This window comes from Ictalurus punctatus, chromosome 1, assembly GCF_001660625.3.
Source record: "Ictalurus punctatus breed USDA103 chromosome 1, Coco_2.0, whole genome shotgun sequence".
NCBI lineage: Eukaryota > Metazoa > Chordata > Actinopteri > Siluriformes > Ictaluridae > Ictalurus > Ictalurus punctatus.
Window position 1 is genome coordinate 20595186 of NC_030416.2, and position 27117 is coordinate 20622302.

The window sequence follows — 27117 nt, forward strand, 5'->3', positions numbered from 1 at the left end:
TCCAATCTTGTCCGCAAAGGGCTGGTGTGGGTGCAGGTTTTCATTCCAACCAAGCAGAAGCCACACCTCTTTGCCCAAAATTTATGAATTTCCAGCCACTTTAAACCCACATAGGTACCTACTGTACATGCTGCTTACACTTAATACATACACCAGAACAGTCGTTATCATATATACTACTACAATATGGCATATTTTGTAATTTATGTACAGTACAATAAAAAAAAGTATTTCTTCTGGTTTTGTGTATGCTTCACACTAAATTGTTTCAGCAATTAAAACAAAATCCAAGATAAAACAAAGGCAACTTGAATAAACACAAAATACAGTTTTTTAAATGATAATGTTATTTAATGAAGCAAAAAAGCTATCCAATACCAACTGGGCCTGTCTGAAAATGTATTTGCCCCATAGATACTAATTCCCCAAATCTATGAAACCGCATTCGTAATGTTGTTCAGCTGGACTAGACACAACCAAGACTGATTACTGCAAACCCTGTTAAATCAAATCAACACTTTAATAGAACTTTTTCAACAGCATGAAGTTGGTTGAAGGTCTTACCCCAGGGGTGTCCAATCTTATCCGGAAAGGGCTGGTGTGGGTGCAGGTTTTCATTCCAACCAAGCAGGAGCCACACCTGATTCCACATGTTTAATCAGTTGATCTTGGCTTTCAATAGATTCGTGTGTGGCTCCTGCTTGGTTGGAATGAAAACCTGCACCCACACCGGCCCTTTCTGGATAAGATTGGACACCCCTGTCTTACCCAGTAACACACTATGCCGAAATTGAAAGAAATTCCAGAAATGATGAGGAAGAAGGTGATTGAAATACATAAGACTGGGGAGGGTTACTAAGCTATTCAAAGGCTATTCCCAGAAGTGTCCAACCTTCCAAAATTCCTCCAAGAACACAGCAACTGCTCATCCAGGAAGTCACAAAGAGCCAAGGACAACATCACAGGAACTACAGGCTTCATCCATCCATCCATCTTCTATACCGCTTATTCTTCCTTCAGGGTCACGGGGAAACCTGGAGCCCATCCCAGGGAGCATCGGGCACAAGGCGGGGTACACCCTGGGCAGGGTGCCAGTCCATCGCAGCTACAGGCCTCTCTTGCATCAATAAAGGTCCTCAGTCCATAAATTGAAACTCAAGCACAACTGGATAATGCAGCAAGACAATGCGTAAGGACTAAGTCCTAGTCCTAGAAGTAAGTGAAAAACGGATCTGTTGCAGTTATTATTGCTAAAGGTGACACAACCAGCTTTAAACTTTAAGGGGGCAATTAGTTTTTCACATGGGTGATAGGTGTTGGTTCACTTTTTTTTTTTTTTTTTTGCTTCAATAAAAATATAAATAAATAAAAACTATATTGTGTTTACTCAGATTGCCTTTGTTTAAAATTCCGTTTGAAGATCTAAAACTATTTAGTATGAGATATACACAAAAACGTAAGAAATCATATGGGCAAATACATCAAATGTGTGTAAATAGTCTACATTGGCGGAAACCTAACAGTAAACGTGAGCATACGTGTGAACATTTTAATGAGTTTGAAACGTAATTTTATTTGTTTTTGTTTTTTTACTTTCTGCATGTTCATCTCGACCCTGTGAGACACTAGGCTACGTCGTTTTACTTGTTAATGGTTTCTGAGAATGTGTGGTCAGAGCGATGCATTAGTGTATATTCGAGCCTCTTGTAAACGCGTGATATATCTTCTGGTGTATTTTCGCAGTTCACACATAACATATACGCAGAAGTTGACAGGTCGACATATTTCCTTGACGACCATTGAAACGAAACTCGATTGTTATGAGGAAGTGGCCAGATTTCACATTAGCCTACATGCTATCCTGAAACGGAACCAGTCGACGCCTCGGGTGCTTTGTCGAAAACAACAGCGTTGTAAACTGCATTTGTCGGCTCTGGCGTCGCGCGTTTAATGGTTTTAGTGATGGAGGACAGTGATGGAGTTCTAGCTCTGCAGGAGTACATCAACAATGTGGATCATTCCTCCTTACCGCGCATTCTCCAGGTCTGCTCCGGAGTATATTTCCAAGGTAACTAATCGCTACACTTTTTAGATATTTATCCTACAGCCGCATGGCGTAATCTGCATCCTGTGACCTTTATAACAGTTCAACATCTGGTTAAATATTTAAGCGAAATTTGCTACTTGTTTCACGTCAGAAAGCGCGAAACATTAAGTTTCACAAAAACTAATTCATACAGACTATACAATGAAGAAATCATGACATCTGAAATGAACCTGGGACTTTTATTTTCTTTGACTAATAAAGCAATGCTGATTATCAATCTGTATTTTATTAGATCATTCATACAGGAGCAAGTTAGACGTCATTTATTTTCTGCCCATCAGCCAGCACTGTAAAGATTCAGTTATTTATTTGTGTGTCTATTTTGTTTAATGAGAAGTACTGGGGCATTGTTTTACAGGCTCCGTGTATGAGATCTCAGGTAGTGAGGTCTGTCTGTCTACTGGCGACTTGGTGAAGATTACCAGTTTCGAGCTCTTGTCAGTCTCCTGCGAGGACATGAGTAATAAGACCACATTTGAGCTGCCACTCGAGCATTCTGGTAGGTATTGAAATAGTAAGTATGTAATGCATGAAATAATGGCATAAAATGAGTAAATAAGGCATTGGAAGACACAACTACAACAATATTTTGTATTCAAGTTGAGTATTATTTATAAAATAAAATAAAAACTATTTTTATTTTTTTTTAAATGCTGTAACTATTCAGTTTCCTTATTGTTCATGCTATTCTTTAGGTCTGTTCAAATTGATTCCTGAGGATCTTCCTTACAGTACAATAGAGGAGATAGCAGGCCTTCTACCTGTTGGTCTGGATGCCTTTGGCTCATTCACCTTCTTCAGCAAAAATGAGCTCATCATTGAGAACCTTACAGTGCCAGCTGGAACAGAGATGACAGTTCTATCTGTGGAGCTCAATAACTATGGGGAGAGTTTTGCTCGCTGCCGGCTGATGGGCCAACAGGAAGCCTCTGCAGAAGTGTACATTCCCTTCTCCTGTCATGGAGAGTTCTATGAATGTCAGAATGATCGTGACTACTCCCTTCATGAGATCATGTACTCAGCCAGACTGTGTAAGAGAAGATTCTGTAAGACAAAACCAACAAAATGTGGCGGCCCCCTGTTTTTTAGCCCAATCTATCAAATCCAAGGCATCATGCACAGTATGTATTACCAATCCATCTGATCTAATATTTCTTTCTTTTCATCATTAGCTTGTGTATGTAACTAAGCCTCATCAGTATTTGACGTATGGTTATTATTGTTGTTTTCACAGTGAGAAAGAACATAGTGAAGTTTCCCTCGAGCCTGGAAGTGGATGTAATTGACGTGACTGAACAATGTAAACATTTAACTTTTGTAACACCACTATCTCTAGCTGAGGTAGCTTCTCAGCCAAATGAGGCCTTTCCAACTATGGCAGAGATCTTAGAAGGACCTGAGGCTAATACCTTATTTCACTGCAGCTGGTTCAAAGAGCTACAAAAAGGCAAGCACCTATTGCTGCACGGGTGCAATACAACACACATGGTGTTAGCATGTACACCAAAGGGGAGAAAAGCCCAGCAGTACTTCCTGCTTTCTCAGGGCTATGGTGGCCAAATACGGAGAAGAGCAAGGGAGTTTAGCTCAGTGTATGAAGTGTATGTGGCATTCTCTCACTCTCCAGGACTAAGAATATCTGTGACAAGGCACTGTGAGGAAGTTGAGGAGGAAGGTGTGCCTGCTCTAAGCGTTGGGGAACAGCTGGAGGTTCTGAGATTGCAGACAGCAAACAGGTCAGGAAATGAGTTAGGTGCTCCACCGAGTGTGGACAGCCTGATCTGCAAAATAATTGAGGACGAGGACGAGGACGAGGACGATAATCAGAGTGATAGAGAGAGTGAGGTATGCCTCCCTCTATTCACTCCAGCCAACTTTGTTGAAAAACTTTCGGACAAGAAAAAGTATGGCTTAGCCGAACTATGCAAGAACTTCTCCTTTCCTCTGGATGTCAAGGTGGTGAATCATGATAAAACACTGGAAAAAGATCCACTGGCAGGATTAGCAGCGCTGAGACTTGAAGAAGCTCTAGAAGAGACAACTGTGCTTGCCAGCTTGCCTAATACTCCAGAGCAATGCTTTGAATTGCCTGTTCGCTGGCTGAAAATGTCATTCTCCTTCATCTCAGACACCATACCCTGGCCTGATTGCGAGAACTCAGAGGTTCACCTACAGACCGTCACTGAAGTAACAGAGCACTTCTACCATGAATATCATAAGCTTACTGAAAAACCTATGGCTCCTCCTCCACGTCCTCCTAAGCACAAAAAATTGTCCTTACAACCACAGAAAAGGTGTGCTACACCAAGGGATGCCAGTCAGCATGTCAAAAGTAGCCTCCCCATTGGAAAACTGGACAGTACGTCTCTGGACCAAACAAAACGCAGACCACCTCCACCACCACCAAATAAAGTAAGCAGTCACATGAACATCATCTTTCACTGTTTTACTCTTTCACTTATATTAATTTAAAATCAGACATGTGTATTATTGTCTGGTAGATTCTGATGCACATTTTGTTTTTTACTTGAAGTGTTGTTCTTTCACATTTTAAAGAACAGTGCCAAGTCTCAAATCCTAAAGACAAATATCCATGTATCATTTGTTTTTTCATATTAAAATTAAGAACCAAATATCAGAAAATAACAATAAAATATAAATAAATCAAATAAAAATGTATGATTAGATTTCAATAATAAGTTTATTAAAATATGGTTTTAGTAGCTGCTTTTTAAATGTATTTTATGTTATAGCCTCTTTAAACTTGATAAATTTTGCCCATTTCTTTAAAAAAAAAAAAAAAAAAAAAAAAAAAAAACTTAAATACAAAAACTTTTATAGGATTATCTAAAAAAGCAAAACAACTTTTATATAACTGTAATTTCAGGGAAAGCAAATGGTTTAACTGCAGTCAATGTTTCTGCAGTCTTCTTTGAGAGTTACACGTTTGGCTCCCTTAAATAGTAAGAAACTCGATGCTCGGGGGGGGGTCCTTATCCAGCACAACACAAACAGGTAGCTTCCAGATTATGGCCAACAAAGCCATTTTTTCATTTTCTGATATTTGGTTCTTAATTGAATATAAAAAGTACAAATGATACACAGATTAACATAAACTTCCCCTTTTCTCCGCCTGAATTACTCTGACGTTAATAACTTTCCTCTTCTGCTTTCTCTGCTTCCTTTATGCAAATTAGACAGAAGAGCTGCCCCCTCCTTTGCTTCCTAGAAAGTCTGTGTCAGACAGTTTGGTCATACCTAATACGTATGTGAAGCCCCCAAGGAAACAGCTTGAAAATCCACAAAATTCAGGTCAGTGCTCACTTGACAAAATGTAAAGCTTTACTCTAATCATAGATGTCTTAATTAAAAAATAAATAAATAAATTCAACGCTATCCATTTCAAGACCAACAGAGAAATATTGCGAGTATTTTTGACCCCCTTACTTTTTTTTTTTTTTTTTAAATCCTAAACAGCAAGAAACTCCTCAGACAGCGATCATGACTACGAACCTGTGGAAGACATTATAAATTCTTTTGATCATATCATGTTTTACTAGAGCTTTATAATCCTGAAAATGACACTCACAAAAAACCACATAGGAGATAAAACAGTGTTGTGATATGTCTAATGTACATAATGAAACTGTTTTAATCTTTTTTATTAGGCAATAAGAAAAATAAACAAATTGTAACATCTAAAAAAGAAAATTTGTAAAGACTGTTACAAATTAACAATTTATTTAAGGATAGAAATGTCTTTAAAGTACACTGTGTACATTAATATTAAAATGTGTACCAAAAGAGTTTATTATTTCCCTCACAAACTACATGAACTGTTGAGAGGCCTGCATGAATAACCTCGCATCTTAAATGTTGCTTTGTTCAACACCTGTCAGGCCGACCATTTTCTGGCCACAACGTATTCCTAGCACTGATGATATGCACTGCCTCAAATGTTACATCGTGTGCTAGCATAGATTAATCTAGTTTTATCATTAGCAGGCAGTTAGAGATGGTTTACTGTTGCAGTGCTTAAAGATGATAGATGGTCCTTAGGCCTCTTGATCGGTTGATCTGAAGTGGTCCTCATCGATAGTAGAAAAGATGTGTCCTTCATTGCTGAGAAAGTCCACAACCTGCCTGTGAATACAATGGAGAGTATTTACTCTAGTAAATAAAATACATAAAGTGCAGGTTCTCAAAGTGTGAGCAGGGACACCCAGAAGTCTGTGAAATAAAGTCAGAGTCCATGGTTTTTATTTTATTTACAGTGGTGCAAAATACAACCCACCATAATCAAAGTTATTGCAATTATTATGGAGTCCTTGTAGTTTTTAGCCTGTTTGACTGATCCGTTAAATTGGATTAATCCAAACCTCAATAACTCAAACAAGTAGAACTACAAATAAAGTCAAATCAGACCTAAAGTGTTTAGTTGGTAGAAAATTCAGGAAACGAAATGAACATGGCTCTGATATATAGACAAAAATACTGTACACTTTAAAATAATGTTCAAGAAATCAATCTGTACTTAAGGAGAGTGTGGAATTTATTTAGCAGTTCCCAAAGGGGTCCCTGGATAGAAAACATTTCCCTGATCAAGGGAAAGTGGTACAATTAATTACATCAATAAAATATTACATTATCAGCATCCTGCTTTTCCTAACCATTTGGTTATGAACCATACATATTATGGTTTTTATAACCAGTGTTCGGGTACTCATTTGGAAACTCCAATGAGTGTTCAAAGTCTTTAAAATGTTGGATGGTCCAACCTTAGTAATGTTTATGCTGAACAATCATTTTCCAATCCATAACTCTGGCTAAATGACAGAAAAAGGTCTAGTTGTGAATATGTACAGTGCTCTGAAAAAGTATTTCTTCTGTTTTTATCTCTCTCATACTAAATAGTTTTAAATCTTGAAACGAAATACAACATAGAACAAAGGAAACCTGAGGAAACACACAATACAGTTTTTACTTACTTTATTTTTTATTGAAGCAAAAAAGGTCATCCAACACCTATCAACCATGTGAAAAAACTAATTGCTCCCTTGAACTTAAAATCTGGTTGTGCCACCTTTAGCAGCAACAACTGCAACCAAACGCTTCCGATAACTGGAGATCAGTCTTTCACTTGGAGTAGGACTTACTCCTATGCTTTGGATCAATGACTACATTTACATGGACAGCAATAATCTAATTATTGACCTTATTCTGAGTAAGACAATATTGTGATTAAGGTGTTTACATGAGTCGCTTTTAGAATACTCCTTTCATGTTCCCGTTTTACATGTTATAGAACATAGAGCGATTAACGGCACACGTCGTTACATCACCACGCTACGACGTCCGACATTCCCTCCAGAATGTCACGTATCAACATACAGTCCGTCTTCATTATGGTACCATATACAGTTTTGGGCGTTTTTATTTGTAATTTTTACGAACTCTTCAGGTGCAGTTAATTATTTGTCATGGTATACGCGCAAATAGCCGACTACTTGAAGCCATGGGCTGCGTCCCAAACTGTGTACTTACCTACTATATAGTAGCTGAGATACATGTATTTCGCCTACTATAAGCAGGTAAGTACATGGTTTCGGACGCAGCCGTGCTCTCTTGTTTGCCGTAAAATGGTTGAACACTGCCGTGTGTGTACGTGTCCTGTTGCAAAATGAGGTGAAAACTCCCACACGACGTTAATAGTGTGATTAAGGTGTTTACATGTCTGTAATACACGTCGATAATGCGACTAAAACAGGAATACTCCACATGTCTTAATTCAATTTCTGTTTACTTCGAGTATGACTAGTCGGATTAAGGTAATAAAAAACTCCTGTTTACATGGTAGTTTCTTAATCAGAGTATTGTCTTAATCGTGTTAATATTGGATTATTGTTGTCCATGTAAACTTACTGATTGTCTTGCTGCATAATCCAGATGCACTTGAGTTTCAACTTACGGACTGATGCCTGGACATTCTCATTTAGGATTTTCTGGTAGAGAGCAGAATTCATGTTTCCCTCAATTATTGCAAGTTGCCCAGGCCCTGAAGTAGCAAAGCATTCCCACACCATCAAACTGCCAACACCATGCTTGACTGTAGGTATGAGGGTTTTTTTTTGTGGAATTCTGTGTTTGGTTTACACCAGATGTAATGGGACCCACGTCTTCCAAACAGTTCCACTATCAACTCATTAGTCCACATTCTCCCAAAAGGTTTGAGGATCATCAAGGTGTGTTTTGGCAAAATTCAGATAAGCCTTAATGTTCTTCTGTGGTTAGCAGTTTGAAAGCAGTGTGATTTTAAATATTAAGGATTTTTAAAGTAATTAACATATTTCATGTGTTTCTAACAACACATTTTAGTAGGAGAGTGCAATTACTGCGTATTAAGGCCTACAAGTTTTCATAGTCAGGGTTCCTTTTAAGACCTTTTAACCAATTTCATGCTGATGAAAAAGTTCTATTTAATTGTTGATTTGATTGAAGAGGGTTTACAGTAATCAGGCCTGGCTGAGTCTAGTCCAGCTGAACCACATTATGAATGTTTCGGTTTCATAGATTTGGGGAATTAGTAACTACGGGGGCAAATACATTTTCACACAGGCCCAGATGGTATTGGATAAATTTTTTGCTTCAATAAATAACTATCATTAAAAACTGTATTTTGTGTTTACTCAGGTTGCCTTTGTTTTATCTTTTAATTTATTATTATTTTTTGCTTTATCTTTTAATTGTTTTAATTTCTGAAACAATGTAGTATGAGATGTACACCAAAACAGAAGAAATCAGGATGGGGCAAATACGTTTTTATAGCACTGTAAGTGTAAATAAATATGCAACGAGATTAACATAGGGAAAGGGACAGATACCTGATTATAGTCATGCTCATGCCGCTTAGTCTTTGTTTTAGCTCCTGTATGCTGATCCCTTGAGGTTCTGGACAGCTCTTTATCAGACATAAAACCTACACAAGAGAGACCAGAAAAAAAATGTGCCTTTCTCAATTCTTTCATTTGTCATTTTATGTACATAGTATTGCCAATTTGTTTTGGCAATAACCACTTCAAAGACTCAAATATTAAATATGGAATGAGACTAGTAAGGTCACTTTCTCACTATACCACAACACATTTGAGCAACTTGTAACAAGAAAATAATGCCTCATTTTTTAAAAATAATAATATACTCTAGTGACATTGCATTTATCATTTTTACCTGATTTTGATTAGGGTTTAATCCATTATTGGCCATGGCATTGGCACCAGAGTAACCCCCACTCACGCCCACGCCACCCTGGCCAGGGCGGGACATAGGCACCATGCTGCTGTTCATGCTACCTCCTCCTCCGCCCCCTGTCTGAAAAATACCAAGAAACAAAGGGGGTTTGTTTGCGTGCAGAGCTTTCACTTTGTTCTGCCACTTGACGACTGCATTGACCCTGCTGGGTAATCATTTACACACATTACATTTAACACACTGTTAAAAGGCAAAGCTTTGACAAGCTTTTTTAGTTTGCATACTGTGCCATCATTCAAACTGTATGTGATATATTCTGTTCATATAGATCATGCATGTTCAAAGTAGTACTAACACATATGGGTGTTATATGCAAAAACTCATTGGTCTACAGTTCTGCTATTGCACAGGAAGCACACTGGGTTATGTGGATGAGCAGAAGACTTCTCACCATGGTCTGTGGTTTGCTCAGCAGCAAATGAGCCTGTACGACCTCCAGCATGTGAGAAGTGATCTCATTCATGTCCTCTAATGGCCGTACACTGAATGCCACCAAAGACCTGTTATTCTGTTGCATTAAAAAGAACTGTTTTAGCTGCCATACTTTGACAGAATCTATTAGCCACATTCAAACATTAATACATTAAATGCAGAGAAAACACAGATTACAATAAAGACAATAGAAAAAAAGAAAAAAACCCAGTACATTTTAAATATAGCCCCTTCAAAATCACTTGTGCAAGTTAGTAACACACGTATACAAGGCTTTACAGTAACCTTAAGGCACTGGGGTGGGGAGGGGAAACAGCTGATACTTGCATGGTGGTACTCTAAAATCATGTATACCAAAATTTTGAAAACCACTGTGCTGACTGGCACATGAAATTTTAATCACTTTCAAAATACCATCACCGCTAAATGATAGAATTCTTTGTAGGCCTTTTTTTTTTTTAAAAAAAACAATTATTAATTTTTTTCCCTTTAATGAACAGAAAATATTCTCTGTTTAACTTGAGAAAAATATCAAAATACTGTCGGTTAATATCAGAGAGTTCAAAACACCTGTGCAAATGTCAATCATTCTACACCCTCTTTGACAAAAATCACGTGGCTCACCAGGTTTCACCCTTCACCACCATATCATCATTGAAAAAAGCTTCACTAGACACATCACTAGAGAGCAGTTTCCTACAGAAAATGTAAACTAAATTACAATTCATTTGTTGTACAGCCTACTGAAGTTGATGAAAATAATATATTTCAAGTTGTTCCAGCCAGTGCACGTATGGAGTGCTGTGCACACATGTCATGACAATCAACTGCAAACCACTCACTTTTCTATGGTAACCTCTCGTGGTCAGATTCAAGCAGCTACCTAGCTAGTTTGTTGAGACAGCAAAAAGAAAAAAATTCAGAGGTGCATTCAAAATTAACTGGACTGAAACATGTGCTTTTATCGAAAGCTCAGGTGCTCTGCTGTGCCTGATTTGCACAGAACATATTGCCTCATATATAATATATATATATATATATATATATATATATATATATATATATATATATATATATAAAGCACAATTGTTAAGAGGCATTTCAAAACCTACCATGCAGCTTTTGCACCAAAGTACCCTGTGGGCAAAAGCCAAAGGAAGGCATGCACAGAGCTCCCACATAATCTGTTGCTGCTGTTCGGCTTCAAGCGTGGACAGAGGCAGCTGGAAGCCTGAATGCTGCCAGGATGCATTGCTGGCTCATTGGAGATTGTAAAACAAGGAAAACCTTTTGCTGATGAAGGCTATGTAAAGTCATGCATGTTGAGTATGGCAACTGAACTGATTGTGGATTTCCCGAACAAGGAGAAAATCATTCAGAAAATAAAAGGGTTGCCCATGTCAGCCACAACAATGCATGACTGCACTGCCATAATGGCACGTGAGATAGAGATGGAAATGAGCATGCATATTACTTCAGCAGATTTTTTTCTCTTGCGCTGGATGAGTCTACTGTACATATATAGACACACGGTTTTATGCTGCTCAGGTCAAAACTCAACCTCAAAGTGAAAGCCCTCCAAAATGAATTCCATATTACAAAATGTTACCTATTGTTTGTTGCATATTTTTTTGTTTGTTTGAGTTGTCTATCGACCTTAAAATAAAGTTATTGTTACTGAATGTTATTGAAAAAAGCGTTTTTTATAATAGTAAAATATTAGTTTTTGCAATGGCCCTTTCTAAAAATTTTTTTTACAAAATGCATTAACCAAAAATGAAAAATGGCTCTTTGGTGAAAAAAGGTTCTCGACCCCTCCCTGTTCTACAGTCACATCAATTGCCTCATCTGCCATTTTTATTGGGGTTGGCTGTTTTTGTGAATTTGAGAGTGATAATTTTAGCAGCGTATTCCAACATTAAAATGCGGAGTTCCTACGCAAAATACATAAAGGTTAGCAGGCCTAAGGTTTTTTTTTTTTTTAAAAAGGGGCAGGGAGGGGTAAAACACTGCCTCAAATAAAGACATGTATTATTACCTTCACAAAGTCATCCATCATTTAGAGCATTGGGGCTAAAAAATAAATTGTTAGAAATGCTGCAATGACATCAGTCAGTACTTCATCAGCAAAGGCATTAAAAAGTACAGTGACATAGTCCAGGGCTGTACAGTGCGACCATTGCAGTCGCATTTGTGACTAAAGATTACTGTGTGCGACTGTGAAGATATTTAGGCGCACACAGTGCAGTGATCCAATTGAAGCCCATGAATATAGTTGCATATGAATAGATGTATAAATACAGTCAGAATAAAAATGAAAGTTGCAAGCAGCATTTAAAGGGGCCAAGCACCAAAGGTGCAGTAAGTGCAATGCGGAGCCTGAAGAACATGAAGAGGAGAAATAGAATGTACATGAATTAGGACTGCACAATTAACTGAATATTGATCTCGATTACGATTTTAACTGCCCACGATTACATGAACATGATCGACTGCAATATTGATGTTTAAAGTTCGTCCACCGCTCATAGAAAACTCCGCTGCATAACAAATCCAGCACTTTCTAAACTTACAGCCAGTCACCATATAGTGGCGCAGGGATGATGCCATTTTGTAATGCCAAAACCCGGAAACGAGTTAGCATTTTAGCCCTTCCGGTTCTATAATCCCGAAGTCAATAGCCTTTATTTAATGGGATTTTGGTCAAAACCCTGAAATAAGGTCTGTGGTGAACGCAAGCTCAAAAATATTTTCACGTTTTATTTTACAACATAAAATCACCATTAATACCCCACTCATGAGTTTTTTAAAACTTTTACGTGTATTGAAAAGGGTGGTCACTAACAAGTTGCTAAATGAGACTACAGACATTGTCGGGGACATTAAACATCATCACGCTGAACAGGTTAAAACTTTGCAGATAAACTGGTTCAGGTATGCCGTGCACAATACCCCCCAAAAAAAACGTGGATGAAGATTCATCCATAGGGTAAATCCATATTATCAAAAAAGTTTTAAATCAAGTTTGGAAAAGTTGTTGGAAGCTCGGTGATGGTGACAACGTTGAGCGACCGTGGTGTAGTTTGTTTATAGCATACAGTTAGCTATTTATTTCTGCCGATTGTATTTAGGCTTCAAACTTAATAAAAGTTGTGTTCATTTGTGAAAATTATCTTGATGGACAAAACGTGTTAATACTGTAAACTTTTGTTGATCACACAGCTTATTTTTTTTGCAATAATCCAAAAGCCTATGGGAAAATCCTATTGGGTTTTTGTTGAGGGAACCGGTGTGATGCTAACTCTCCTGTACTCTCTCCTCCTGTAAACACTGTTATTAGCTATTCTGCATAGGCCTGAATTGTTTATTTGGTTGCATATTGCTATATTTGATTGCAAATTTTCATTTGGTTGATGGTATATTTATTTTTACTTATCCGATATTTTGGGTACAATTTTATTTATATTTTGCTTCTATGAGATGATGCACTTTAAGGATCAGTCTAATTTGATGCAAATATTTGTACATTAGCAGGAATATAGCACAACATGGAGATGAAAGCAGTGGTCTGTTTAATTACACGTGAAAGTGCAATAAAAATATGTTGTCCCTAAAATCAATTAATAATCGTGATCTCAATATTGATCAAAATAATCATGATTATCATTTTGGCCATAATCGTGCAGCCCTAACATGAATGAATAAATGACAGGTTCAGAATAAGCAGCTGAGAATAAGATTGAACAGGAAATTAACAGAACAGGCTGAAAGGTTACTGCAATGCTGAGCCACAAAATTAAGGAACTGAAACACAAAACATTACACAAACTTTTATGAACTTGCAGCAAACAGAAATCGAACCCAGGACCTTTAGAATTTATGCTTGTTTTTTTATCACGGCGCACCACACATGTAATGGCACTTAACAAGCTAATTTTGGACAATGTTTTCAAAAGTTATGCTTTAAAAAAAAAAAACCTTATAATCTCTACACCACTAGGTGGCGATGTGCTCAAATTTCTCAGGTCCTTAGAGGACATGCTATGGATGATCCCTACGAAAATTTGTGCCAATATGTCAAATATTTTAAAAGATATTACAATATATGGCAAATTTCAAAACGGTGGACAGGCGGTTTGTCCAATCCTGGCAAAATTGGTATCCACAGATTCGCCATGACCCAATGAATCTTTAGACACCAAGATCATAATTTTCTGTCAAGGTATTCAAATGTTATAAGCAGAAAGAATAATTTTTCAAATCTCATGACCTGTACGTGGTGCTGTTCTCAAATTCGGCGTGGACCCTCAGATCATACTGCTGATGAAGCGTACCAAGTTTAGATACAACTGATCAAAGTCTGGCCGAGACACAGTCTCTGATCCAATTTTGGGTCAACATCATTAAATTTGCGACATCATAACTTTTGAGCAGAAATGAATATCAAAACTGTTTAGTAATTTTTGTGCGGCTCTGTCTCCTGATCATCTGAGCCAATTTTGGTGAGAATTGGACAACATTTGAACTAGAAGTGAAAAAAAATAATACTGTACATTTCAAAATAGTGACTATTGTAATATGTCTTAATGTAAGATATGGACTGTGATCACCATGAGGAGAATAATCTGATTAACTAAATTTCATTTTTCTAGGATAAAGTGTTAATAATAACCATTTGAAAAGTGAATTTTTGAACTAGTGGTGGCACTATAGAGTTGGTATAGAGTATAGAGTTATACTATTCATGATCATGTCTATAAGTGTGCCAAATTTAATAATTTTCCTATTTACGGTTCACGTCAGTCAACTGTGTACTCATAAAAAGTGGGACGAAGGCAGCGTTTTAGTCAGCTTTATGAAATGAAAAGAATAAGAAGAAGTTTCTGTTGTTCCTTGTAAGAAACAGAAACTTTCCATCACAGGTAAATAGTACAGGTTCAGAAAAGAATGGCTGGAAGTAGGGATGCAGAGGCTAAGTACCATTTGCTTAGTTTTTTTTTGTTTGTTTGTTTTTTTCTGTGAACTCATGGAAGCTGTGGTGGGTAAACTGTGCTCCTGACTTTTTGACTGTGCTCCTAATTTTTTTTAAAGATACGATGTACTGATGTTATTGATTGAAATTCAGTAGCCCTGTAGCCCCGTAATGCTAAGATACATTCAACACTATTGTTTGATTTCAATACAATTCATAATTGCAATTAAAAATAAGCAGTAGAAAAAAAAGCCCAATCATGTAAGTAAGCATTGCTCTTTACCTGAAAAGAACGCAGGTTGCCAGAGACCTTGACATATGTGTCTGGAGGAATGACTGAGCTGTCCACACTGGGATCCTAAGAGTCACAAGAAGCACTTTTAAGAATGGGCAGTTTTTTGTACCTACACTTAGTGATGCAATAAAATTAAACTCAATCTTTTGCATATTTGACACCTTTCCAGCAGAGGCTATATGATGTTATTATTCATCTTTTCACACTGAGGACAACTGAGGGACTCAGACACAACTATTATAAAAGGTGCATACATTCACTGATGCTCAAGAAGGCTACACACTGCTTTAAGAGACAGGGGGTGTAAAGTTTTAAACAGGATGACATACTGCAAATATGTAAGTTGCTATAAACAGAGTGGCAGTTTGGCAGTGCTGGGGCTTGAACACCGACTTTCCCATCAGTAACCCAGAGCCTTAACTGCCAAGCCACCACTGCCCCAAAGATTAGCACCAAGTGAAGTCTTTAAAAAGTACAACTTAAAGTAAAAATCTAGGTCTTTCAAAGAAATCATGAAGGGTTTACTGTTTTATAAAACAATTGAAACAGGAATTAGAGCTAAACTAAGAATGAAAGAACCCTTCCCAATTCAGTTCTTATCTTAGCCTTACTGACGAGAAAAAAGAGGAAGTTAATTCCTCTTATGAAACTACACAATGTGTTTAAATGAGACATCCTCATGCTGAAATGGTGAAGTAATGGAATTAATTCTATATATAATAATGCGCTTACTGAGCAAACTGCTTTGCGATGTGAAATCAGTCTCTATCCACCAGGTCATTAAAACATTAACACTGTTAATCTAAACAATTCATTTAGCTATGCACTGTCTTACTGCTATCACTCTTAATGTTTACTATAAACATCATCACAGCAAACAGAAACACAGCTTGGGTTTCACATGTGAAATCAGTGCTATATTGAATTGCAGCCTGTTGTTTATGGTGGTTGTACTTGCGAATGGTGGACAATGGCTGTTTCTTTTTTAACACCAGCAATGTTATTCATTTCCAGTAATAATATAACACTGTTAACTTTTCTATAAATCCATACTGACATCTTCCACACCGAGTGGGGAAGCACATTGCTTTGGCCCTACCTCTGTATCTACCCACTGCTTCACATCCATGGGGGCTGCCGTCATGTCATCCACTTTGTACTGAATGTTAGTCATGGATTTATCTGTGCTTCTGATGATTCCAACAATAGTAACCTATGAAACACAACAAACACTGAATCACTTAAAAGGAGAAATGTTTTGGAAATGTTTAGTGCAACATGTCACATGAGAAACATGTCGTACATCATATTACTAGGAGTTATGGCTATGAGTTAAAGGAGTGTACAGATGAGAAATGAAACTCACTTGAACAACCTCCACCTCGCCTACTCTGAAGACATCCTCCGCCTGGGCTGCAGACATGAGCTGTGACACTGTGCAGGGGACTATCTGCTGTGCCCGTGTCCTCTACAAAATGTACACAAATGTTATAGACGCTACAGCCCGTTAAAGGAACACATGATGCATGTACATTTGAAATGGCAACAGTCTGTCTATGCTTTCAGTAAAAACAAAATACAAAGAAAGAAAGAACAAAATCAAAAATAAAGACTGACCCCTTTTTTCTCTCCTCCTTGGGAAGCAGCAGGTGAGCCAAAGCCCCCTGGAGACTGAGTGTATCCACCAGCCATACTTGCCTCTCCGTACGACCCTGATACAAATGGAGAAAAAAAATATATTTCCTATAAAATGTGTTGAAATTAGTAGGTGCACAGGGATTACTTTATTGGATCACTCAGACAGGTGGGTTCTCAGGCCAGTGATTATACATTTGATTTTGTCTTTGCCAACTTAGTTGAATTTTTAGACCTCTTTATTCATAAAACGAGTCTAGCAACAAATCTACTTTTTTGAGCAGAAATTGGCTTTCGATACACCACTTGATAAGGCTCTCCAGCTCACATCAAAACTGCTGGTTATACGAGTTGTGAGAGCAGCTTCAGCACCAGGCCTATCTTCAATCATCACCATCTCTTGTACCTTCCCATCCTATTAAACTCTCTTCTTGACTGTACTTATAAATATAAATATTTAATATAAATATAAAATGAGTTATTTCATCCATAACATTTCCTTCATGTTTAGATCCCAAATACTTACTAACTCTACATTTTTTTTTAAAATACGTAAGTATTTAGTGTTTACTTGTTTCTTATAATCGAATATAATGTGTTATAATTTATTATACTGATACAACTATTTTATGTCTTCTTTCTTTAATGTCTTAAATGTTTTGACCATGACGATTAAATTAAAACGTCGGTCGATTACGTCATCATTTGTCGACTTCCAGCGGCTTTTTGAGCTTGCATCAGTTTTTAGTTAATATTTCATTTGAAATACTTCCAACATGGGTTATATGCCCTGAACACTCAAGAGCTACAGCGGTTATAGTCTCCTATTAGCGAAATCGTCTTTCTGTAGCTGGGTTAGTTTAATGTATTTCTGAGCAGTAGAACCATCTGCTAATGCTCAACAGAGCTGATGATTAGAGCTATCCAACTGTTTCTAAGATTATATTCGGCATATGATGGCAAGTCCACCTCAATAATCTGTACAACTGTAGCTAGTTAAGCAAAATAAGTTAAACTCTACATAGCAGTGACACTATCCGCAGTGCATTAAAATGTCTTTATAGAGTAAGTTTGGTAAACAAGTCCGTGTGGTTGAATGTGTAGCGCTAAGCATGGTATTTTCTCTTCAGAGGATGTTTGCTAGCCTGCTGCGCCTGTGGCCCACAATGTGTCTGTGGAAAGTTACGTGCATCAAAGTTATTAAAGCTGCATACCTTGGTTCCACATTTTATCACTATGAGCAAGAATTTCTTCGCAATATAAGAGAGAAATGTACAGCCTCCACAGACAGCCCTTGTGTTTTATGTGCCGCGCTCAATGTCTGTATTCCTCGCGCGCAGAACATTCACCGAGGCTGTATTACATTTGAATTCCTGTAGCTCATATAAGCGCACTAGATAGGACGCGGAAGCCATTATTTTAAACAGAACACAGTACACTTATATAGACAGTAGAGAAGAATTTGGAAAGCAACCACTGAGTTCGCGCATGCGTCACAAATCTGCCGGGAAATCTACGTTTCGAAAAAGAAAAACTTTATTGACACAAATGTGGAACAACTTCTGATAAAAGTAGAGTACGTGCTTTTGATGGATAAAAAATTTGCATTATACATTGTGCATGTTACTCCTCATTTGTCTTGAATACAAATAAAATATCTCCTACTTATATATGCTGCTTATAGACTATATATCTATACTTATAGACCAACCTATGTAAATAGTTTACAGTAACCTACACGCCTCAATGTGCAATAATTAAAGCATTCAAGTATGTTAACTGTTTGGGAATAAAGAAGGTGGAGTGACTGGTTAGGGTTAGGTGGTTTAGGGTAAGAAACCACCAGTTGGGTTTAAAACTGAACAGGTCTTTGCAAGACAACCAGCAAATGTCCTGATACAAAACTGAGCACTGAATCATGCTTATCTATTATAATTAGTTGACGTTTTGATTAACAGGGTGATAACGTTCAGGAAAACATTTCCCCTTTTTAAACATTACCTAATTTATCATTCACAATAGTTGTGTAAGAGCAAGGGGATCTGCTGAGAGGCCAAGGACTGTCGTTGTGTTATATGGCCAATAGATAAGATATCGCTTATATGTTATATGATAAAACGGCATATAGGTGTATTATGGCAAGTAATTAAACATTACATCTTGTTTTGCCAATCAGTTTGCTGGAAATCTACACTGACTTTTCAAAGATGATAAACTGTAGATAAACTAAACTAAGCCATATTTTTAAAGCAGGCACCAAGAATATTTGCTACAAAGGATTTTATTACTCTTTTTCCTAACAAGCTGTAAAATTTTTCGTTAACATTTTAAATGTCACACTGAGGGTTCTGCCGAAGGCAAAGCATCTAAACAAACACATATTCGGATTATAAATCTAGAAAAATAGGTGACAGCATAATCAGTGCTTAGTGTATGTTAAAGTTGGTAGGCAAGTGTATTATGTAGATGTGGATGTAGAAGCATTGTTGTAAACACGGAAAACTATCAAAGCGCCAGCTAGTAGATAATGGGACACAGAAAAGTAAAGAAAGATATTGCACATACAATTGTTAATTATTTCTTCATTTAAGCTATTTTACTCAAGGTATCTATCCAATCTGTGTGTTTCAACAACATGTGTGTAGCTTTAGACCAGCTAATTACTCTAAACATGGACAAACATTCTACTTTTAGGCTGTTGGGTGAATAGGGTTACTCCAATATGACATTTGTGTTAGAAGGGGTGAAACATTAATCTGAGTTATTCCATTTGCTACAGCTGCTCTATCTTATCATTCATTTTACTGTCAGCTGGCAATTGCATGCCTTTGCTGTTGGATAACATTTAATTCATGGGCCAACAACTTTCCTCTTTGGCTGCAGTTGGACAAGTCTCACTATGGAGTGCATCTTGAAAGTTCTTGTTCTTGCTGTTTTAAGTGTCTCTGGGCAAGGCCAGCTGTTGACAGGTGAGTTTGTAAAAAGATAATCTGTATATCTGTAAAGATGAAAAAAGGTTCAGAATGAGGATTATCATCATTAAATGTTTCCTGAGTATGCAACTGGATAGTCTACTACATAGTTAGAATTAATGACAGCATTATAGAATATTAAACTACAGTTGAAAAGAAAATTTTTAAATAGCTCTCGGCTCTTGAGACAAGTTAATAGTTAACTATAAACTTGTGCAGCAGTGGTAAATTAAGATACAGTCATGAGCTACCATGCATGTTAAGATTGTGTGGCATGGCTTAGAAGTAATGGCATGAATATGACTTAGGTGTCTCAATGTAGACTGAAATGATACATACTTGCAGTGTGTGTTTCATCTGTGGTTTTACATTTGTACATTTCAGGTAGATTTTGGCATATCACAGACCTCCACTTGGATCATACGTACAGATTATCAGATGGAAACTCCGGATCAGTGTGTAATTCAAGTGGGAGTCATCCAAGCCCACAAGCGGGTAAATTTGGAGACTATCTTTGTGATTCACCATGGGACCTCATCAGTTCCTCGGTGCATGCCATGAAGGATATCCTGCCTGATCCAGACTTCATTATTTGGACCGGGTATCCATTGTCATTTTTCGGGTTAATTTTAAATATACAGATGTGTAATTCTCTTTTTAGCACAGAAATCTAGTGATTTTGATTTACATTGATAATGAATGGCATCTGCATGTTTTTCAACCAGCATTGATAGTTTTGATTGATCAGACATTTAATGCAAAATATTTGAACCTCCTCCACAGAGATGATACACCTCATGTTCCTAATGAAGATCTAGGAGAAGAGAAAGTCCTGGGAATCATTGGAAATCTCACCCACATCATAAAAACACTGTTTCCCAGTATGTATGGTCAATAACAAAGGATTCAATTACAATTTTATATAAATTTATGGACCTTTGGTGAGTCTCGTCCAACTAAAATGATGGATCATAGTAGTTTTTGGCTACTTTTTTTGTTTTCTCAGAAACAAAGGTCTACTCAGCTCTGGGCAATCATGATTACCATCCAAAGAGTCAGTTACCACCCACACAAAACAACATTTATGAGCAAATACAAAAGTTATGGGAAGACTGGCTGGATCCAGCATCGAGAGATACTTTTAAAAGAGGTAAAACAGAACAGCAGTCTTGCCGACTGGGCAGAAGAGAATAAAGAAGCCTCCCCAAACACACATTTAACCATGGATCTGATTTAAATATTTACTTCAAGAAATAAAGTATAAACTTTAAGAAAGTTCTATATTTAAGATGAATTAATTTTGTGTTTTGTTTTCAGGTGGATATTATACAGAAAAGCTGCTAAATCAAACCGGTTTCAGAGTTCTGGTTCTAAATACTAATCTGTATTATGACCAGAACAAAATCACAAAAAACATGAGCGATCCAGCAGACCAGTTTAAATGGGCAGACCAAGTGCTCACTGAAGCTGCCAAAAACAAGGAAAAGGTCACATTTTTGTTTCATCTTAAACACTTCATAAATTGTGAACAAAATGTAAACAATGTGAGCTTGTATTGTATAATGTTCATATGAATAGTACTAGCTTTCTTCCTTAATCAGGTGTACATTGTCGGTCACATTCCTCCTGGGTTTTTTGAGAAGAAACGACATAAGCTATGGTTCACGTCCGAGTTCAATAAACAATATATAGAGCTTATTCAGAAATATCATGACATTATAATCGGACAGTTCTTTGGACATCACCATACTGACAGCTTCCGGATGTTCTACAGTGCATCAGGTATCGTCAGTCATATTGATTGTGAACATATGTAGTGTTATAAATCATAATATGTTATAAATTAGAACAAGTAGAATATTAGTAAACTGAAATGAGAATTCATTGTCATTTGATGTGTACAATTTTGCCTGAAATGTATTCAGTCATTGAGTTCAATATTCTCTATTATAAAATAACTAAATGCATTTGTACAGGATCTCCAATCAGTGCAATGTTCCTGAGTCCAGCAGTTACACCTTGGAAAACAACACTACCCGGAGTAGTAAATGGGGCAAATAATCCTGCCATTCGGGTGTTTGAGTATGACAAAAAAACACTTTTGGTTGAGGTATGGCAACAGTATCCATCCTGAAAAACAATGGATCATTCATTTCTTGACTGCTGTTAAAGTAAAATAAAATAAAAATAATTTTAAAAATTCATTAAAAACAAAACAAACTTTAAGCCAATTATGTTAAACATTTCCTTTCTGTCCCTCATTTTTAAAGAAAATCTGTGACCCAGTCTTTTCCATATCACCTTTTAGGATGTAGTGACCTACTATCTGAACTTGACCTATGCAAACATTGCACGTGCACGCTGGGAGAAGGAGTATCGTCTGACTGAAGCGTTCAGAGTGCCGGATGCCTCCCCTGTCTCCATGCACCGTGTGTTGGAACAGATAGCACATGAGAACTGCTACTTGCAGAAGTATTATGGCTTCAACTCAGTAAATTACGACCTGTCAGAATGCAACGCAGATTGCCGTCTTGACCATGTGTGTGCCATGAGAGAGGTGGGCTTTGAGGCTTATGAGGAATGTGTGAAGGAGGGGGCTTCTTCTTCTATCCCAGCACTTCTGACCATAGGTTTTGCACTTTCTATAAGCATGTGGGCCAGCTACTAATCCTTTAAGAACCCTTCCCGTTACCAGCACTTTTGTGCCTTTGTAAGTGTCCTCTCATTTTATCACACCAAGCCATTAAACTGAGAGGCAAAGAGGAACTAGGGTAATGTTTTTCTTTTGGTGTACTTCCTTCTCTTATTTAGCCCACCACAACATGTACAGTATTACAAATCCATCACATGGAAATCTCAAGACTAAAAATATATACTTTTAATAACTGTATATAAATTTGTGTGCCCAGCATTGTGTAATACTGCTATTACAACTGCTTATACTAATGTTTTAGGTTGCATGATATTGCAATGATCAGAAATCAGAAACTGAAGACTTATTTGAAAACCTTTTTAATGAGCTATGAACCAATTTCACATTTCCATTTATTAATGCATACATTAGAAAAAAAAGGATTCATCCTCCCAAACCTATTTCTAAACCTGGCGATATGCAAAAAATGAAATTGTGAAATAATACGAAGTATTGAGGCTTCAACTAATGTGAAATATTTCTTGAGGATTACATAAATGGATAGCGCTTATTGGATTTTAATGTTAAAAAGTAAAATTTGTGCACATGGGCCTAGTGTAATAATTACTTGTTAATTGCTATTGTGGAAACCTGAATTTGTGTGGGCTCACATGACCAGAATTTGTTTAGATGAGATGTATGGTTTCATGGCATTGTCCAGAGCTTTGTGGAAGTCCTTCATGCCCACTTCAGTGCAGGGTGGAGCTGACAGCTTTCCAGCACGGATCAGGGTACACAGCTCTTCCAACATGACACGCAACGCCTCATCTGTGCAAAGCACAGATACACTTTAAGAAAGTTAAGACTCCCTGCCATGTCACATCATGTGTCAAGTATATTTGTTTTCCATACACACATAAAGAGAATGAGGGTGTTCATTCACAAAGACTATAGTAACTAACTAAGTTGGCGTTTTTGTGCTTACCATGCTTATGGTCTCTTTTCCACTGAGTGACCCAAAATCCTCGTACTTTTACGTCCTTGAAGATGAGAGCACCCTAAACAGAGGAATAACAAAGATAAGCCAGAAAACAGAATCATAGTATATACAGATATGCCATATATGCAGTTTAACAAATTTAATATTACCACAGGCACAGTAACTGGCTGCTTGGCCATTCCGCCATATGTCAGCATGGTGCCCCCAGTCCTGCACAGAACAGAGCACAAATTGCATAAGCAAAACTCTTACTTTATCACGTTTTGTTCCATTTTGTTTTACTTAGTAAACACTAATCAACTATTTTATAAATTTGAAACACTAAAACCACTTTTTGTTCTCAGAAATGCAACTTACTGTAAATGCCGAAGAAGCTCCGTGGCACTTTTCCCTCCCACACCATTAAGGGCCAGTTTAGGTCGAGGACAAACCTGTGTCAGATAAACATTAAGTTTTAAGATATTAAGTCTTAAGATAAAGCTTTCACATATTTTCTTGTTTATTATGAACTAACCAATTTTGTGCTGCGCTAATAAAATAAAATATTACAAAAAAGTATCTAAAACTAAAATGTTCAGTTGATTTGATTTTATTTTTGTACTAAACTAGCCTTAAAGATGTCCTTCATTTCTGGCTTTCTTAATGTCTCCTCTTTAATCACATATGTGGCTCCAATTGCTTTTAGTCTGTCAGTCAGCTGTTGCAGGTCTGGCCTAGATAAGTAAATCAAACACATTTATTTACACTTAACTCAGGAATATAATTTCTCTGTAAACTATATTCTGAGCTGAAAAAATGGCTGTACAACAAATTATTACCTTTAAAATATAATTTTACCTGTCTCTGACTACACTAATTGTATGGATACCCTTTGCTGCAGCTATCTGGATCACAGCCTGTCCAACTCCACTGTTCGCTGCATTCTGGATGACTGTGTCTCCTAAAATCATAGGTTATGATAAATGCACATGTGACATGATCCCTCCCAATCATTTAAGTGAAAACTATTCAGATTTAACATGAGGCCAACATTATACTGAACCTTTTATCACCAAGACAAAAGCACAAATTACCAGGCATGAGACTCTCAAAATCAGAGAGCATTCGGAATGCGGTGCAAGGGTTGACTCCTAGGCTGGCTGCTGAAAGGACAGAGATATCACTGGGCACAGTCACCAAATCATCCTCACTGAAAACAGCAGCAGTCCGCCATGTGCCTATAAATAAATAAATAAATAAACAAACAAACAAACAAAAAAAACACAGCATATTAGGATACAGCATGTGCATTAACGTGCAAGGACTCACCAAGACCAGCATCTCTAGGAATGACCCAATCACCCACTTTGACAGTTTGGACCTGGCTGCCCACTTCTAAGACCTGACCCACTCCCTCATTGCCACCTACAGCTGGAAGATCAGGCAGTATAGCGTAGGTTCCTATTAAGACAGACATAGTGTGTAAATAGCAATGGATTAAACGATGTATGTCTACTTTAGGTAAATCATGAGGCTATCTACTACTTGCTTGTGCATATTTACTGTAGTCTGATATACTCTAGTACACTAATAAAAGTGTGTTCATTGTTTTGAGGTTACTGTTGAGCAGGTCTAACAAATATGAGGAAAAATCCAGCCAAGTCTGACCAGTTACCAGCTAGAAAAACATGGGCCAAACTGGTCAACTTTGCCAGATTTTCACCTTACATTACCATTGTTTTTTCTTCTTCTTCTTTTTTATTTTTAAATTAACTTGTCTATGATGTAGCAGCAGTGGGCGTTTCTTTTCTACCAAACTTAGCAGCTGGCAAAGATGGTCCACCTGCCTTGACCTGTGTTTAGGCAGCTGGTAGCTGGTCAAAACAAGCTGGAGCACAGGCTGTTTCCTTTGTTTCCATTCATAACTTCCATACATCCATTTTCTGTACCTCTTAACCTATCCCAGAGAATTCGAGGCACAAGGGTGGACGGGTCATCCTATCATAGGGCACAATCGCACACATATTCGCACACAATTTCACACACAATTTGGAAATGCCAATTAGCCTACAAAGCATGTGTTTGGACTGGGTAGGAAACAGGAACACTCCATGCACACAGGAAGGAGGCGGGATTCAAACCTCCAGTGAGATAAAATGCCCCCCATGCCCTCAGTAAAGGCTTATCCTTGCATTTTTCTTGCCTTGGATCATGTTTATATCCGAGGGGTTGATGGGAGCTGCAAGCATTTTCACAAGGGCACTTTTAGCTTCCAGGGCAGGAAGCTTATGAGTCTCCAACCTGCCAATGACAAAAAGCAACAGAGTTTATGGAAGTGTCACTAAGTAGGAACGTGTTTACATTATGCACACCGTGCTTACTGAACGACTTGTGATGGAACTCCGTGACTCCTGTACACTAGCGCAGTGCTCTCTGTGACTGGTGGCCCTGTTGAAAAGTAAGAGCGAGAAATGTTGCCCTGTATCACAGTCACACCACAAGAGCGAATCCGGGATCTAGTGACTAAATCTCCTCCACACGACGAACCATGAAGCGACAATTTCCGGGACAAAACCGGCAGAAGGCGCCACACCTCCATCCTACTGCGGAGCTCCGTAACTAGGACAACTGCGATGATTGCATCTTTGCATATTATCCGCAGTCTGAACCGTCAACACAAACGTTATACACACTAGGAGCCCATGTTGTTGCGCAATTCTATGGCGCGTCTTCATCTTCTTCTGTCGTTTTAAACGGCGGTTGGCAAATAATGTTATGTGCATTACCGCCACCCACTGATCTGGAGTACTGTGAACTAGTTCAGTTCACAATCTAATATGATATCAGAAATCGCATTGTTTTAATAAGACAGGTTATTTTTAATAAAAATACCCAAAAGACATTCTTTACTGTTATCTTTTGAAGACTACCTCAGAATTGTACTGAAATCAAGTTCTTCTTAGCATCACCCTTAGTATTTCCCTTTCTTTATTTTATTTCTACATACTTTAATAACATAGGTTACAATTTCCTTCTCTCTGTATCATTCACCGTTACCAGTATCATTACAAAAGATAATGTATTGCTTAAACCTGTATGAACCAGTCCTATTTTAGTCAACGCAAATCATTTCTTCCTTCCTTTTTCTTACATCATGCTTCACACTTCCCACCATTGCATTTAATTCATAATAATTGCACCCTCTGGTTTCCCTACTCCATTCCTCTTGCAATTTCCTTTATATAAAATCCCGTTGGCTCTGATTTGATCAATCCCACATCAATCTGCACATTATTAAAGTTCAGAGGATCCTTTGCGTATTTATCTGCATGTTCATTACCCACCACTCCAATATGTCTCAGAATCAACACATACTGTACCTGCATTCTTGAGCAGGGCCCTTAACCCTCAACCGCTCACTTGTATAAATGAGATAAATGTATGTTGCTCTGGATAAGGGTGTCTGCCAAATGTTGTAAATGTCCCCATTTCTTTAATCCCATATAACACCATTAATGCTTTAAATAAAAGATCTGGTCTACTTTGAGATCTGCCTGATTATAGACTCATCGGCACCGAGCAGTAATCTGAGCATATATGTTTTCTTCTAATTTGAGCTCCTCCACACATTCCAAGGAGGAATAACTGGTAGAGCAATAACAGTCACACAGTATTTTCTGTTTATAATATAATATGGATAGTCTGGTTTATACTTGGAGCTAGACTTTGCCTGCATATGTCCAGAATTGCAGCAGCAACGCAAGTGGCATTGTTTACACACTCAC

The 27117-nt window shown here is 37.6% G+C and overlaps 4 protein-coding genes across 5 annotated transcripts; 2 read left to right on the plus strand and 2 right to left on the minus strand.

Annotated features, from left to right (window-relative positions):
• Window positions 1–1675: 1675 nt before the first annotated feature.
• themis2 (thymocyte selection associated family member 2) lies at window positions 1676–6126 on the plus strand. Its single transcript, XM_017475267.3, has 6 exons — window positions 1676–2068; window positions 2466–2606; window positions 2803–3228; window positions 3342–4519; window positions 5305–5419; window positions 5585–6126. The coding sequence occupies exons 1-6, from the start codon at window positions 1951–1953 to the stop codon at window positions 5665–5667; spliced, it is 2061 nt and encodes a 686-aa protein (XP_017330756.2). The 5' UTR covers window positions 1676–1950; the 3' UTR covers window positions 5668–6126.
• On the minus strand, window positions 5754–18122 carry rpa2 (replication protein A2). The gene is made up of 9 exons (XM_017475269.3): window positions 17964–18122; window positions 16732–16826; window positions 16481–16582; window positions 16214–16327; window positions 15103–15177; window positions 9807–9923; window positions 9335–9475; window positions 8989–9083; window positions 5754–6250 (listed from the first exon to the last, which is right to left on the minus strand). Exons 1-9 carry the CDS (start codon window positions 17974–17976, stop codon window positions 6163–6165), a joined length of 840 nt encoding a protein of 279 aa, XP_017330758.1. The 5' UTR covers window positions 17977–18122; the 3' UTR covers window positions 5754–6162.
• Window positions 18123–19681: 1559 nt separating this feature from the next.
• On the plus strand, window positions 19682–22487 carry smpdl3b (sphingomyelin phosphodiesterase acid like 3B). Its single transcript, NM_001201044.1, has 8 exons — window positions 19682–19718; window positions 20106–20322; window positions 20505–20602; window positions 20728–20871; window positions 21039–21208; window positions 21323–21503; window positions 21698–21831; window positions 22030–22487. Exons 2-8 carry the CDS (start codon window positions 20279–20281, stop codon window positions 22387–22389), a joined length of 1131 nt encoding a protein of 376 aa, NP_001187973.1. The 5' UTR covers window positions 19682–19718; window positions 20106–20278; the 3' UTR covers window positions 22390–22487.
• Window positions 22488–22717: 230 nt separating this feature from the next.
• On the minus strand, window positions 22718–26075 carry mecr (mitochondrial trans-2-enoyl-CoA reductase). 2 transcript variants are annotated; one of them, XM_017478248.3, is made up of 10 exons: window positions 25714–26074; window positions 25536–25633; window positions 24662–24793; window positions 24427–24570; window positions 24191–24293; window positions 23964–24066; window positions 23711–23784; window positions 23503–23563; window positions 23339–23411; window positions 22718–23181 (listed from the first exon to the last, which is right to left on the minus strand). In XM_017478248.3, the coding sequence occupies exons 1-10, from the start codon at window positions 25929–25931 to the stop codon at window positions 23021–23023; spliced, it is 1167 nt and encodes a 388-aa protein (XP_017333737.2). In that variant the 5' UTR covers window positions 25932–26074; the 3' UTR covers window positions 22718–23020. The 2 variants fall into 2 exon arrangements, with proteins under 2 accessions (XP_017333737.2, XP_017333748.2); XM_017478259.3 differs by lacking the exon at window positions 24662–24793 and having other exon boundaries at window positions 25714–26075.
• Window positions 26076–27117: the final 1042 nt, after the last annotated feature.